Raw genomic sequence first — 15,238 nt, 5'->3', positions numbered from 1 at the left:
GAACATTTACTGAACGCTTCCACGCTTTGTATACGACTAACATTAATCGAAAATACTTTCGATTGTCCCTTTATAAAAAATACCACTTATTGGTAAATTTCAACCGATTTTAAGTGTTTGGGTTCTCTATGAATAGATTGCTTCAATAAAGGTCCTTGTTTTGATATAAGCCGTATATAATGTTCAATTGTATCAATTTTGTCGATAATTATGGCGAAATGTCTCCATATTTTCAACAACTTGTTTAGGTATAATTTAATAAAAAGAACCATTGGTTATGTTAACAGTCAGCTGCATGGTTATGCTTCTTCTTATTTTTCTTTCATTACACCCTTCCCGCATAAAGCACCAGGTCTATGTCTCCCAAATGTCCAAATATAACACACGTCTAGGTAAGGTCATAATATTGTGACCAGCATTCCATAACACACCTCTAGCATATTTTGGGCAGCATTTTGAGAACTTCATACTGATTTTCACCCAGTATTTTTCCAATACTTCAATATAAACCATTTCAAAAATTTGTTTTTTGAGAACGCGAACAGACCATCTATAACACTCCAGCTTACTCATTAATACACTATAGCTTTCCATAAACCTGACTCAGGTGACTTTTTATACACTCAGTCTCATGGGTAATGAGGATATATACACTTTAATAGGGCAAAAAATGTGTCTGAGAGAAATATTAGGTTTAGACCCTATGTTTCTTTGGACCAAATCGGTGTTAAATAATTTGGAGTTGATTTCCAAATGCCCGTTTGCTGAAAATTATTTTTGTGATATTATGCGAACGGACTATCCGATTTGAAATAAACTTTGCCCAACCTATTATCTTTATCAAGACTAGATCAAGTCCGAAGATAGAACCCATTGGTCCACTCCTTCCGGTATTTCCCAAACTATGGGTCAATATTTTCAATGTTTATAAATTCAATATTAATAAAATGTAATATTTGATATATATTGTGTATATATTTGTAATATCTTATTTCTAAGAAAAAAAATAAAAATGTTGTTGGTCAGGAAGACCAAGCAAAAATTGGGTTAACTTAGTTTTCCGTAGAATAGTTTTTATTTCAAAATAAATTTTACGTTTATATTTTTGTTTTTTTAAAAATGAATGAATAACCTATTTATTTCTGAAAAAATCTTTCATTGGACCTTTATTTTCAAGAAGGTTACAGGTAATTTATTCAATTTGCAATTTTAGTTTTGGTCACCAGTGTATATGCAAGAAAATGTGTTATTTGTACTTAGATGGTGGAAAAATTTGTTTGAGTAAATACAAAGAAAATAGAAAATCTGTAGGTTTGACAAATTGAATTATAAAAAAATAATTTCTAGAAACAATTTAGAATAGTGACTTATAACGCTTAACTCTGATGCTAAAATATTATGGTAATTTTTAGCTCTGGTATACAGAAAAAATATTCCATATATATTATTTTTATTTACTGATGTCTTCTGAGATATTTCGACATTACGTTCTTTTACTAGTTTTAATTTAAAAATATAAAAATAAATACTGGAACACATCGTTATTTCACATTAGTCACATTTCCCCTCAGTGAAAAACAACAACAAGGTGTGAAAATAAACACCATAAAATGTTTTCTTTTTTGAGCGGTGACAATTTTTTCATAATAAAACTGAAATAATTCGTTTCATTTGTTTAATGGCCATTGCATTGGCACATTTCCAACATATGGAAAAGTTGTTGTTTATTTGATAAAAATTCGATTAAGTTTTTTTTTATATATTAACAAAAGATAAATGTCAAATATATATTTTGTTAAAATAAAAAAGCTGAATATAAGATTTCCTGTAGAAATGGATATTCAGCCTACCTGACTAGAAGATTTTCAATATAAATTTTTATTCAGCCGGAATGAGTAGAAGATTTCCAGTAGAAATTGATATTCAGCAAGGCTGAATATTAGATTTCCTATAGAAATTGATATTAAGCCATGTTGAATAGAAGATTTCTTCTATTCAGCCTCACTCAATAAAAGATTTCCACTAGTTAATGATATTCAGCCAGGCTGAATAGAAGATGTCTTAAAGAAATTGATATTCAGCCTGGTTGAATAGAAAATCTCCAGTAGAAATTGATATTCAGCCAGGCTGAATGGAAGATTTCCTATAGAAAATTATATTCAGCCAGTCTGCATCGAATATTTCCTATAGAATTTGATATTCAGCTAGACGGAATATAAGATTTCCTATAAAAATTGAAATTAAGCCAGGCTGAATAGAAAATTTCTTGTATAATTTGATATTCAGCCAGTATGAATAGAACATTTATAGTAGAAATTTATATTCAGCCAGTCTACATAGAAGATTTCCTATAGAAATTGACATTCAGTCAGGCCGCATAGAAGAAAATTTCATGTAAAAGTTTATATTCAGCCAGGCTGATTAATTATAAAAATCGGTATTTTCTCAGACTGGATCTAAGATTTTCTATAAAAAATGATAGTCAGCTGGCTGAACATGAAATATAAACGATAACTTCGAATGCTATTAATGATTCTCTGTTTTTTCACAAAAGTACAACCGTTCTGATAAATTTCCCTCCAATGCTAATTTTTCATCTCTGCCAAGAGTATTACAAGGTTTATTTGTGAGTGTGTACGTGTGTATGGTCAACAAACACACCCCCGAATACAAACACATCCATTCTGTCCTCTATGCCACAGTCAGCATCACTTTTACTCGGTGGCGGCAGCAGCCGCAGCTATTGGCGTTGGGTGATTTGGGAGAATTTTCTCTAGGTTTTGTGACATTTACTGTTTTAACTTTTAGTATAGTCGCAAAATTCAAATAGAACGGTCTATTGCACAAATATAGCGGAATAAATAAAAACAACAAGTTCATACTAGGAGTCTGTTTTAGACAATAAAATAAAAAAATATATTAATTTGTGAAAATTAAAATGTAAGAATATAAACAATTAAAAAAAAATATATAATATGTTATTAAAACAACAATAAACAATATATTGAATTATGTGTGTATGTGTGCCTTGCTGAAAACACTTGTTGTTTCCTGCACAAAAAAAAAAACTGAGAGAGAACACCTGAAAAATACATTTGTTTGTGTGCGTGTGTGTCACATGCACCAATTACTGTAGGATTTATTATTATGTATATATGTATGTCGCGGTTGATGACATTTTGTAATTGTCCTTAAAGTAGTTGTTGCTGCTGTTGTTGTTGTTGTTCAACACATCAACATTTATTTGAGTGCAATTGAAGTGTCCCATCTAACGCACCACCGGGCCATAAACTTTAAAAGCCATTTTATTTAATGACTTTATATATTGAAGAGATGATTATAATGACATTTTATAAAGAAGTGTCCTACAAAAAACATCAACAGAAGTAGCAGCAGCAGAGTCACTAACACTAAATATTATGAACTTGTGTCATACTTTGCTGTATCGAGAGACTAGTGGCTATTACCTACAACAACAACTATAAACTCAATTGTCAAAGAGAATTGTCATTAGAAACTCTTGTTATTAAATGTTGTGTACACATACACAAGCCTCTAGGAGTCATCACGTATTTTTATATATAAGTGTGTATTGGTATGCAATAACCGTAAGATGCCGACGCCAAGATATGGCGACAGGTGGTTGTTTTGACTTTTATGTGTTTTGTTGTTGCTGTTTGGGTTGTGAGTATTTGTATTGTGAGTGCTGAGTGCTGCCTGCCAGGATCCATGAGAGGGTGTTGATTGCTAATTGCATGGCGAAGTGTTCTTAAGAACTTGTAATTGAACATTTAGAGCAATGTTAATTGCAAATATACACGCATTTATATTACTTGGGCATATGAATGAACATTTGAATTGGTATTTAATTTAATTTATTTTCTACTCAACTTTTTAGAAAACTAAACATTTTTATTGATATTAAATAAGGCTGCATAAATGATTTCATATAGAAATCGAATACACGGTTATATATTAAGCCGGAATAAATAGAATATTTCCAATAGATAACGACATTCATTTGAACGGAATACAAGTTTTTTTATTCCAATTAAATCAAAATTTAGTTAGGCTGATGATTTCCCGATTTAATAGGATATATCCTATAGAATTTAATATTTACCAGGATGAACTTCTGTTCAATAATAAAAATAATACTCTGCCAAGATAAACAAAAGATCTCGTGAAGTGCAGATTATTAAAGTCTCTTTAAAAAATTGATCGACTAGAAACACGCTTAAGTTCGACCTGGTCGAAGATATCCCAATGAAATCAATATGAATATAAAATTTTCCCATAAAAATAATATTTAGCCGGACTGAATAGAAGATTTTCAAATTAAACTAATATTCAACCGGGCTGAATAGAATATTTCAACTAGGGTTAAGTTCATCCGAGCCGAAGATCAATGAAATCAATATTCAGCAGGGCTGAATATAAGATTTTTCAATGAAACTAATAATCAGTCAGTGAAATCAATATTCAGTCGGGCTGAATAGAAGATTTCGCCATTAAACTAATATTCAGCCGGGCTGAATAGAATAATTCTCAATGAAATTTATATTTAGCCAGGCTGAATAGAAGAATTCTCAATGAAATTTTTATTTAGCCAGGTTGAATAGAAATGTTTCCAATGAAACTAATATTCAGTCGGGCTGAATAGAAGATTTCTTAATGAAACTAATATTCAGCCAGGCTGAATAGATTTTTCTATGAAATCTATATTTAGCAAGACTGGATAGAAGATTTCCTAACGAAATTTGTATTTAGTCCAGCTGAATAGAATATTTCCCAACGAAATCTGTATTTAGTCCAGCTGAATAGAATATTTCCCAACGAAATATCTATTTAGTCCAGCCAAATAGAATATTTCCTAACGAAATATATATTTAGCTCAGCTGATTCTCCATTGAAATTTATATTTAGTCCAGCTGAATAGAATATTTCCCAAAGAAATCGGTATTTGGCCCAGCTGAATAGAATATTTCCCAACAAAATCTATATTTAGTCTATATAAATAGAACATTTCCGATTAAAATCTATATTTAGTCTAGCTGAATAGAATATTTCCCAACAAAATCTGTATTTAGCCCAGCTGAATAGAATATTTCTCAACGAAATCTGTATTTAGCCCAGCTGAATAGAAGATTTTCAAACGAAATCTCTATCTGGCGCTGCTGAATAGAATATTTCCCAATAAAATCTATATTTGACAAGGCAGAATGGAAGATTTCCCAACGAAATCCATTTTTAGCATGGCTGAATAGAAATTTTTTCAACGAAATCAGCATTTAGTCCAGTTTAATAAAATATTTTCCAACGAAATCTGTATTTGACTCAGCCGAATAGAGCATTTCCCGATGAAATCTATATTTATCACGGCTGAATAGAAAAGTTATCAACGAAATCTATATTTACCACAGCTGAATTGAATATTTCCTATACAATTTAATATTTACCGGTGATTAACAGAAGATTCCCGAATAGAACATTTCTCGATGAAATCTGTATTTATCACGGCTGAATAGAAAAGTTATCAACGAAATCTATATTTTGCACAGCTGAATTGAATATTTCCTATACAATTAAATATTTACCGGTGATTAACAGAAGATTCCCAATTCATCCCAATAATATTCATCCCAACAATAAAAGTACTCTAAATGGGGCGCTATATCATATATTGAAGTTTTATTCAAAGTTTTACCCTCCAAGAACTCTCCTCTTCGCATTCAAAATACCGAAAACAATGCGGTAAAATGCGGCTAAACGTGTGCCAATATATCCTATTTTCAATTCTGAACATTCTAGCTTGGCTGAATTGAATATTTATAGAAGATTTCCTATAATAATAGAAATTCAGCGAGGTGAAATAGATGCTTTCCTATAGAAATAGATATTCAGCTAGGCTGGATAAAAGATTTACAAAATTGAAGTTTGATATTCGGCATTGTTGAACAGAATATTCTTATAGAAATTGATATTCAAGCTGATTGAATTGAAAATACCCATTCCTATAGCCTATTCAGCCGTGCTGAATAAACAATTTATTAAAATTCATGTTCCGCCACACTGAACAAAATATTCTTAGATTGATCAGCCAAGCTGAATATAAAAATTATGATAGAAATTAATATTGAGCCAGGATAATATATTTTCTAAAGAAATTCAGTGATTTCAGTTCAGTTCTGCTAACTGAATATGATCCAACAATTTGACATCTTAAAAGAGTGCAAATTTTCCTCTTCAATATTCAGAAGTTTTACATAGGACAAAAACTATTTAAAAATAATGAAATATATTGTCTGTCTGCATGAATCTACTAAATTTTACTGTTTTCTTTTATATCATAATGGAAAAATTATCATCTTAGAAAAACATTTTACATTCTTGCAGGTTCTGGAAGCGACATATAACTATTCTAATGCTGGTTCTGCTTTTTAACTCAACACTTTCCCACAGCCTCTTCATGTTTTCGATAAACGTTAAATGTTCCACTTTTATGCCAAATAAAATTCCCCCCTGATGGCGAATTGAATTTATGTCATGTAATAAAAATGCAATTAACACTCGAACACCACAATTCGCCACCTCAATTAAAATGTATACTCGTATGTAAAAGTTGTATCGTGGCCGACATAACGATAAACTGTCGCTTAAATCAATTATCGTCATATTTTATGCCGTTAGTTGGTTTGTCTGTTTGTCGGTCGGTTGGGCGGTCGATACCAATGCCGATGTAACACATGCATCGTATCCCATTCAGTGCATCCCATATTTCAGCCCAACGACCATAATATTCGACATTTATTGTAAATTGTTTAAGAATTATTGCCCGAATGTTAAAAACCAATTAATAATGGTTTTGTTGTTTGTAAACAAGCGATTTGGAAGCCACAAACAGCAGCAACAACAACCAAGAAAATGAAATAGAATAGAATTGCCTAATAAATTAGTCAATTAACAATAATAACAATAACATTAATGATGATACAGTGTTGTTGGGCTTCTCGTTGGAATATATATCTACGTATATATTTTTTGAAATCTACATACATATTTTTATAATTTTTAAACATTTGGAAAAGCTTTTTAGGCAACTGCTAGCAGAAAATTTAATTCATAGGTATATAGAAGAAAAAAAATTCACAAATTATGACAATTATAGTAGATAGACCATGACTGGATAAGTGGAGTTGGGTATTTTGAAAAAATTATTTGGCATACAATTTTTGTCACCTAGAATTTAATTTCATACAAAATGTAGAAAGTTGGGTATATTTAGTGGATTTCTGTAACTAATTAGCGACAAAAATAACGAAAATTATCTATAAACGTTGGCTTATAATTTTGACAATTAAAATTTTCGACAATATAAACACAGCTATTAAATAATAATATTCAAACACAGGTTATAATTTCAATCACTTCACTTGTACTAATAGTCCCACTTTTTTCATGTAGACATTTATAACAAATATATCCCAATATTAATTAAACGACTACAACTAATTATTTCTCGCAAGACTCATTCTCCCACCAATACCCCCGTCTAACGTATACGTAATATATATAATAATTATATATGTACACATATTACGTATACGCCAACAATAGGCGCTAAATTTGGTCACGGCAAAAAATCGTAAAATTTGATTTGTAAATACTTATTTGTTTGGTATAATTAGATTTTTTATTGTTTTTGCCGTTAAACTTGTGTGTGTTGAGAGTTTTTGTTTTTCTGGTTGTTGCCCGGTGACAATGAACTTTAGACATTGTTATGGTTTGGAAATTATTATTAATTTTAATAGCCATAGAGTAACTTCGTGTAATGTGGACCACCATTTTCTCTTTTTGATATTGCGGGCGTAACAACGGTAAAAAATAAAAACAAATTGTTTTCACAACATAGTAGATTTGTTGGCTAAATATATTCCAGGTTAAATAATATTTATATTTATCTATAAAAATGTTATTGCATTATATTTCAAAAAACTCTAAACTGCGAATAAAAATTACTTGGCGGTTAATGTGGACCAGTATATGTGGGTAATGAGGATCAGCAAGTTAAAGGTATGTTGTAGATTGGTTGTGATAAATTTCAATGTATTGCACTCTTGGGTAACAATGAATGTAAATATATATGGGTTTATGTTTTGGAATAGTCCCCATAGTCCCAATATTTTGAAGGTCCTTGCTTCATTATCCAAACGAAGCACCTGTAATTTCGCATATCGAGTTTTCAGAGGATAGAATACCTACTCGCATATTAAATGCGCCCATGTTTCGAACTCGTCCTCATAAAAAGGTCCCAATTTTTATAGTGGTCCACATTACCCGACATTGAATATTTTTATTTAAAAATAATTATCGGCTTCAAAAATGATTAAAAATCACCGATTGTAATTACAGCTAAAACGTAGATTTTTGTTAAAGAAAACAAGAAAACCACATAAGTTCTTTATATTCGAGAAAAAACAAGTGTTCGACTATTTTGCAAAAACGTTCGACTATTGTACTAAAAAAAATTTCAAATCACACTTTCACAATCAGAGCTACATTTTCTACTACTAAATTTTCAACATTGCAATTATTTATTAAAAACCAAGTTTGATGTTTGTTTTCACTAATTAGGAAAACATTTATCAAGGCGGCATTGACATATTTCAAGCATTTTCTTAGATATGGGGGGGTGGTCCACATTAGACGCCTGGTCCACATTACCCGAAGTTACTCTATACAATTTGTAATTTGCATTTCGAAACACTAAAATAACAGCTAAAACCACTGTTGTAGAAAAGCGAAATTTGTTTTTAGAAAATTGAAATTTTGAATATACATATTTGAAATGTACCAATACTCAAAAAGTGATTCTACTTTTCAAATTTAAAAATAGAAAATCGAAAAAAATTTCGATGAATAGAGAATTCTTACAGGATAATACAAAAATTACGGATGTTGATTATATATACATGTACCCAGTACCCTGCACAATTTTTCGAAAGCGGAAATTCACGTAAAATTCGTACTTATGGCTTATGACAGAACATTTGTTCCATAAGCCGAGCTTTAAAAAGATTTCCAAGCGCGTCGGTCTTGTGCGCAGCTCTTCCAATTTGAAATATCATTTGGCTGGCTTTTATATGCCTTTTGAGTTGGGGCATACTCATTCATTCTCACAACATGACCTAGCCAACGTAGTCGCAGCTGCTCGATACGTCTGACTATGTCGATATCCGAGAATAGATGGTACAACTCATGGTTCATTCGACAGCAGATCGGCCCATAGATCTTTCGGAGAATTTTTCTCAGAAACACTCCAAGAGCTGTCTCATCTGGTTGCGCAAGTACCCATGGTTCCGATCCATACATCAGCACGGGTAGTATCAGCGTCTTGTAGAGTGTGAATTTTGTCTGGCGAGAGGCCCTGTTCCTAAATTGCTTACTCATACCATAGTAGCATCTTTTGGCCAACACTATCCATCTGCGAATTTCAAAACTAATGTCACTAGTGGTGGTACAAAGGTATATAAAATCGTTCACTACCACGATGCTGTAGTTCTCAAGTCCCACAGTTGATCCGAGTCTACTGAACGTCTTGCGCGTTGATACCATCAGCTTGGTCTTCTCGCCGTTTACAGTCAGATCCACTTTGGCAGACTCCTTCTCAACTTCTTCAAAGGTGGCTGTTACCACTCGCAAAGTTTGACCCATTATGACGATTAACATGTGTTGTTTGCTGTACCGAATTTCATTTCTGTTCACCTTTGCCTCTCATATGACATTTTCCAGCAGGATGCTAGAAAGGTTACACGACAAGCTGTCAACTTGTCTGAATCCTCGTTCGGTATTAAAATGCTCCGAGAGGTCCTTTCCGACATTAATTGCTGATCTTGTGCCACTTAAAGATATCCTGCATAGCCGTATTAATTTTGCAGGAATGCCGAACGCAGACATGGCTTTAAACACCTCTGAACGGATAGCGCTGTCGAATGCGGCTTTATAGTCGACGGGTAGGTGGTATGTGTCGATGTGTTTTCGTGGGTGTTTTCCAGGATTTGACGCAGAGTGAAAATCTGGTCAATGGCCAGGCCTGAAGCCGCATTATTATGGTCCAATAATGTCATTGAACGTTGGCTTCAGTTGTTCACACAGCACACTGGATAGCACTTTATATGCAATGGGAAGATGACTAATTCCTCTATAGTTGGCATATATCGTCTTATCCACTTTTTTGTGCACGTGGCACAGGATGCTGAGGTTCCAATCATTGGGCATGTCAAATTGTACTAATCAGCTGGCATGCTCCTGACCAGCATCTAACCACCAGTCTTGAATAGTTCGGCTTGTAACCGATCGGCTTCTGTTGCTTTATTGTTCTTCAGCCGATTAATTGTTATTCTAGCCTCATTTTGGCTAGGTGGTATACACTTTATACCGTTATCTCTTATTGGTTCTGGGGTATCTTCTTCGCTGCCACTATTTGATACCAGAAGCTTTTCAAAATGCTCCTTCCAGATCCTCAAAACATTGCCTGTGTCTGTCACCAGGTTTCCTTATCCATGTCAAACGTCTAATACACTGTATGAATTCCTTCCGTCCATCACAACATGATCAACTTGATTTTTGTTGCTTGATCAGAGGAAATGCAGGTAGTCCTGTGTATATCGAGATGCGGGAATCTGGTGCTGTTAACTACCATGTTTTTTGCTGCCGCGAAGTCAATCAACCTCATGCCGTTGTCGGATGTTTCCTCATGGAGGCCGAATTTTCCGATGGTGGGACCAAAAATATTTTCCCTTCCGATTTTTGCATTAAAACTTTCTAGCAGAATTTTAATGTCATGGCCAGAGAACCGGTCATATGCAGTTTCTAAACGCTTGTAAAAAATGTCTTTGGTATGTTCATCTTTATCTTCTGTCGGAGCATGGGCGCAGCCCATTTATTTATAGTTCTTATGGGTGACCTCGCGGCGTAGTGTCCGTGTCCACAATTGAGATGAAAGAGGGACCAAGGTAAGCCTGGGCTTTCCATGTTAAAGCCAATCAGAGCCTTTGCTTGGTATCTATCATCCCAGATGTCTCCCAAGATTCTACATCTTTGGAGGCTTTAATCATTTGACTTTAACCTCAAAATTAACCAGATTTCAAACAAACAAGTCTCCGTCCGACCGACTTCATAGGCACAATAGTATAGAGATTCTAACCATATAACTATTTAATAGGAAAACTATATATATATACTAAAAATGTATCTTCTCTATTTGCAGTTCTCATCAAATTCTTTATTAAAATGGAGTACAAACTAATAACAGAAGATCGTTACGACGATGTCATACGACATTTAAGGGATAATTTCTTTGCCGACGAGCCATTGAATAAAGCAGCTGGTCTCTGTCGACGTGGCTATGGTCATCGTGATTTGGAACATCACAGCTTGGAAACATTGGAGGATAATTTAAGTTTAATGGCTGTCACAGATAACAATGAGGTAATTAAAAAATAATTTTAAATCAAATTAAATAAATTTATTTTCAAAACGAAAATCTAACAGATTGCTGGGGTCATATTAAATGGTATTTTACATCCGGGAGATATTGAGACATCACAAAAGAAATTGGAATTGAACGATGATGAAAAGTTTAAGAAAATATTTCGACTTTTGTACACAATAAACCTAAAAGATGATATCTTTCAAAAATTCAATGTAGATAAGGCATTTGATGTTCGCATACTATCAGTGGATAGCCAATATCGGGGACAGGGTATAGCCAAGCATTTGGTGAGACACAGTCAAGACATAGCCAAAGAATGTGGATTTAAGGTAAGCTGTAATCTAAATTTAGATTTCAACAAATATAATATTCCTTTTTTGATTTCTCTTCTCCACAAATAGCTAATGAAAGCTGATGCCACCGGAATTTTCTCCCAAAAAATATTAAAATCAAATGGTTTTGAGGTACTATTGGAACAATATTACAATAAATATGTTGATGAATTTGGTCAGCCGATTTTGAATGTGGAATCACCACATATTAAATTACAATTACTTTATAAACTATTGGAATAAGGAATTTATTTTGTAAAAGGTGTAATTTAGCCCCAAAACAAGCAAAAGCATTTTTATATGTTTGAATGTTTCCTATGTGAAGACAAATCCCCGATGCCAAAAAATAAACGCTACTATTTTATACATAAAAAACAAGAGCAAATAAATATATTTCTATACTAAGATACAATATTTAATGTTATTATAATAACCAACGTCCATAACCACACACAAAAAACGTTTTTTGTTTTTAGTCATAAGACAATAATTGGCAAATACAAAATAACAATCAAACATTACCACTAAAATACTGTAATTGTGTACTTACATATTTAAGAACAAGAATAAATATACATATAAATAAAAATAAAATATGAAATATATTTTTAAAAATATGTATTAATATATTAAAACAAAACAGGTATCGTTTCAATACATAAATGTGAGTTAATAAGTTATTTATTTATGCCATAAGAATATTTTATATGTATGTACGTGTTTTAGACAAAAATATATTGGAATGTAAAACTAAATATATATTAAAATAAAATATAATCGAAAATAAACACATCGCAGTTTTCATTATTTATTTCGATTAATTACTTTCGGAAAAGAAAATCGCTTTTTCGCATTTCACAAAATATTTCTAGCAATTCACCACACCCTTTTTTCCAATTGGCCGTCTTGTCTTTGATCTTGTCATGGAAAACATGTCCAAATCCAAAACCTTGATCTGGTTGCCTAACAACTAGAGAATGTGATTTTCAAGATATTAGTCCATTTCAATACTGATTAATACTGGGAGTCTAAAGGTTCCCAGTACCTTTTATTGAATCTATATTTTCTCCTTGTCTCAGGGGAAATGCAAGAACTTTGTTTTTGTATTTTCATTATCGGGTTCTGCATCAATCTCCAAGTTGAAAAATGCGACTACCTCACTCTAGATATAACCAAGCAAATACTGCAATGAAAAATTCCATTTGAAGTTCATAACATTTGATTAGAAATAAATAACATTTCATTTGTTATTCATAACATTTAATTTTAATGTTATGAATTACAACTGAAAGTTATGAATTACAAGTGAAATGTTATAAATTTCAAATTGAATTCTCTGAATTGTAAATTAATTTTTTAAGGGTCCCACACACTATACATCATGAACCCCTTTGTATATGTGTAATTAAATTCGTTTTTTCAAAAGTCATAAATTCGTAAAGGGGTATACTATGCACAAGAAAATCTTCGCCTCCTTATTAAAATATTCCACAGGTGTTATTATGGTGCACCGTTCTAACAACTCTGAATAGTTTTCCACCAAGGTTTCGGGCTTAACTGGTACACAATAGTTCCGATTCCTAAATTATTAATATTCCCAATAAAAAATAAATATGTTAAGAAACCCCGACCCCTCACATTTGCATAAATTGTATTGCCCAATATTAATATTTAAAAAGTATGACTAGATTCAATCCCTCCCTTTTACATTAATTTTAGTTCTATTATTATTAATTGGGTACTAACAAACCGAAATTGTATAAATAATATTTTTAAATTTTATATATTTATATTATAATATTGTTTGAGCAGTTTAACAACCCTTTTTGAATATAATTAATTAAATTGGTCAAAATAAATTTTATATTGTTATTTTTTTACTTAATTTACATTTAACATTTTACTTGATTTATTATACATAGTAATTATTATTTTGAGTAGTTTATCAACAAGCGTACTTGACCAGTTTTCGCTTTGTGCTCCACACTATTGGTACTGTCCTATGACAGTGATATTGGTGTTACTTTCATAATCAGACTTGCAATATCCCAGAATGTTGGGAACACTTCCGGTTGAAGTTCGTAGTTTCCATTACACAGCAATTTCGAGAGGTGTTTTCAGTAATCCCCTGGAGGCCTTTAAATTAATTTTTTAACCTAACCGCTATTTCCTTAGCTTTTGCTTGAATTTGTGCGCACTTTAATGTTTATCCTTTAGGAGAAAATTAGCAGTTTCTCTAGTTGGAACTAAAAGTACCAAATTACAGTCAATTCAGTTATATGAGGTCTATTTTTTAATAAGAATTCAAAATTATAAATATTCTATGGAATTGAAAATGACGGACTCGTAATTTGCGAAAGTTATTTCAAAAAGATAACGATTGCAATTTTCAAATGATTGCGACATAATTCAAGTCATAATTCATCAGAGCGCATGTGCTGGCTGTGGGTGTCTGATGATGTTTTTCTATAGAAAAATCTAGTTTTGTTGATTTGTCATTTTTCTGTGTAGAGAAAAAAATACATTCGTATAGAGAAATGATTCGTCCCTCTAGCAGTTGAGTGGTAACTTCAACGACAACGTATGGCATACCAAAGCGTAACAAATGACACGTCCCAGACATATTTAACGTGTAAAATAAAATTTATATTGATTAAATCTCATGATTATTTAATTTAAATTTAAAATATATATGATTATTAATTTATTAAATTTTTTATTTGATTTTAATTAATTGTCTATACAACCATGTATCAAATGTTATCACTTCGCAGTGAATGACATTTCATTAGAAAAGGTCTTGTCTCTTCATTTTGTTTACAGAATAATTTTTGCCAATAAAGAAAAAAAATAGGATATTTTCCAGATTTTCCTCTATAGAATGCACATAAGACAGGTAAACTGATATTAGTTTCGGATTAATATGTTCGTTTGTTAAACAATCTGTTAATTACAGCTGGATTTAAAAACCTTAGTTCGTTCGGTGAAAGCAGCCTACTCATTCCAGGAATTGTTTGTTACATTGAAAGTAGTTTCGCCCTTTGAGGATTTTTGATTGCACCTGACTATTCATCAGACTCGTGTGGTTATCTTAGTCAACTATTCTAAATTTAGAGCAATAGTGTAATGGCATCGGCGAATTATAATGATATTGAAGATGCCATCAGCAAGTGGGCCCAAGAAATGAGGGATAAAAACATAATGATTACCGCCACAATGGCAAAGGAAAAGGCGGAGGAGATAGCTAGAGAAATGGGACAAGAATTTGTGCCCTCAGCTGAATGGTTGTTCAAGTGGCAAGAACGTGAGAATTATCAATTTGCAAAAAGACCAAGGGAATCTGAACAAATCGAAACGTCATACGGAACGGATGATATTTTGAAGGGATTGCTTGTAAGAAATGACTTACATC

At 32.2% G+C, this 15,238-nt stretch overlaps 1 protein-coding gene across 1 annotated transcript; it reads left to right on the top strand.

The window, feature by feature from the left end:
• Positions 1-11,292: 11,292 nt before the first annotated feature.
• LOC133330979 (arylalkylamine N-acetyltransferase 1) lies at positions 11,293-12,069 on the top strand. The gene is made up of 3 exons (XM_061539377.1): positions 11,293-11,490; positions 11,554-11,823; positions 11,896-12,069. Exons 1-3 carry the CDS (start codon positions 11,293-11,295, stop codon positions 12,067-12,069), a joined length of 642 nt encoding a protein of 213 aa, XP_061395361.1.
• Positions 12,070-15,238: the final 3,169 nt, after the last annotated feature.

The sequence above is a fragment of the Musca vetustissima genome, unplaced genomic scaffold (genome assembly GCF_032173495.1).
Source record: "Musca vetustissima isolate MV318-11 ecotype Yass unplaced genomic scaffold, APGP_CSIRO_Mvet_v1 utg16925, whole genome shotgun sequence".
Classification (NCBI taxonomy): Eukaryota; Metazoa; Arthropoda; class Insecta; order Diptera; family Muscidae; genus Musca; species Musca vetustissima.
This window is presented reverse-complemented; position numbering and strand designations above follow the sequence as displayed.

Bases quoted from the DNA above. Each gene is read 5' to 3' on its own strand.
- LOC133330979 (XM_061539377.1), top strand. From the start codon at position 11,293: ATGGAGTACAAACTAATAACAGAAGATCGTTACGACGATGTCATACGA. The intron at 11,491-11,553 runs GTAATTAAAAAA...AAAATCTAACAG, and splicing joins CTGTCACAGATAACAATGAG to ATTGCTGGGGTCATATTAAA. The intron at 11,824-11,895 runs GTAAGCTGTAAT...CTCCACAAATAG, and splicing joins CCAAAGAATGTGGATTTAAG to CTAATGAAAGCTGATGCCAC.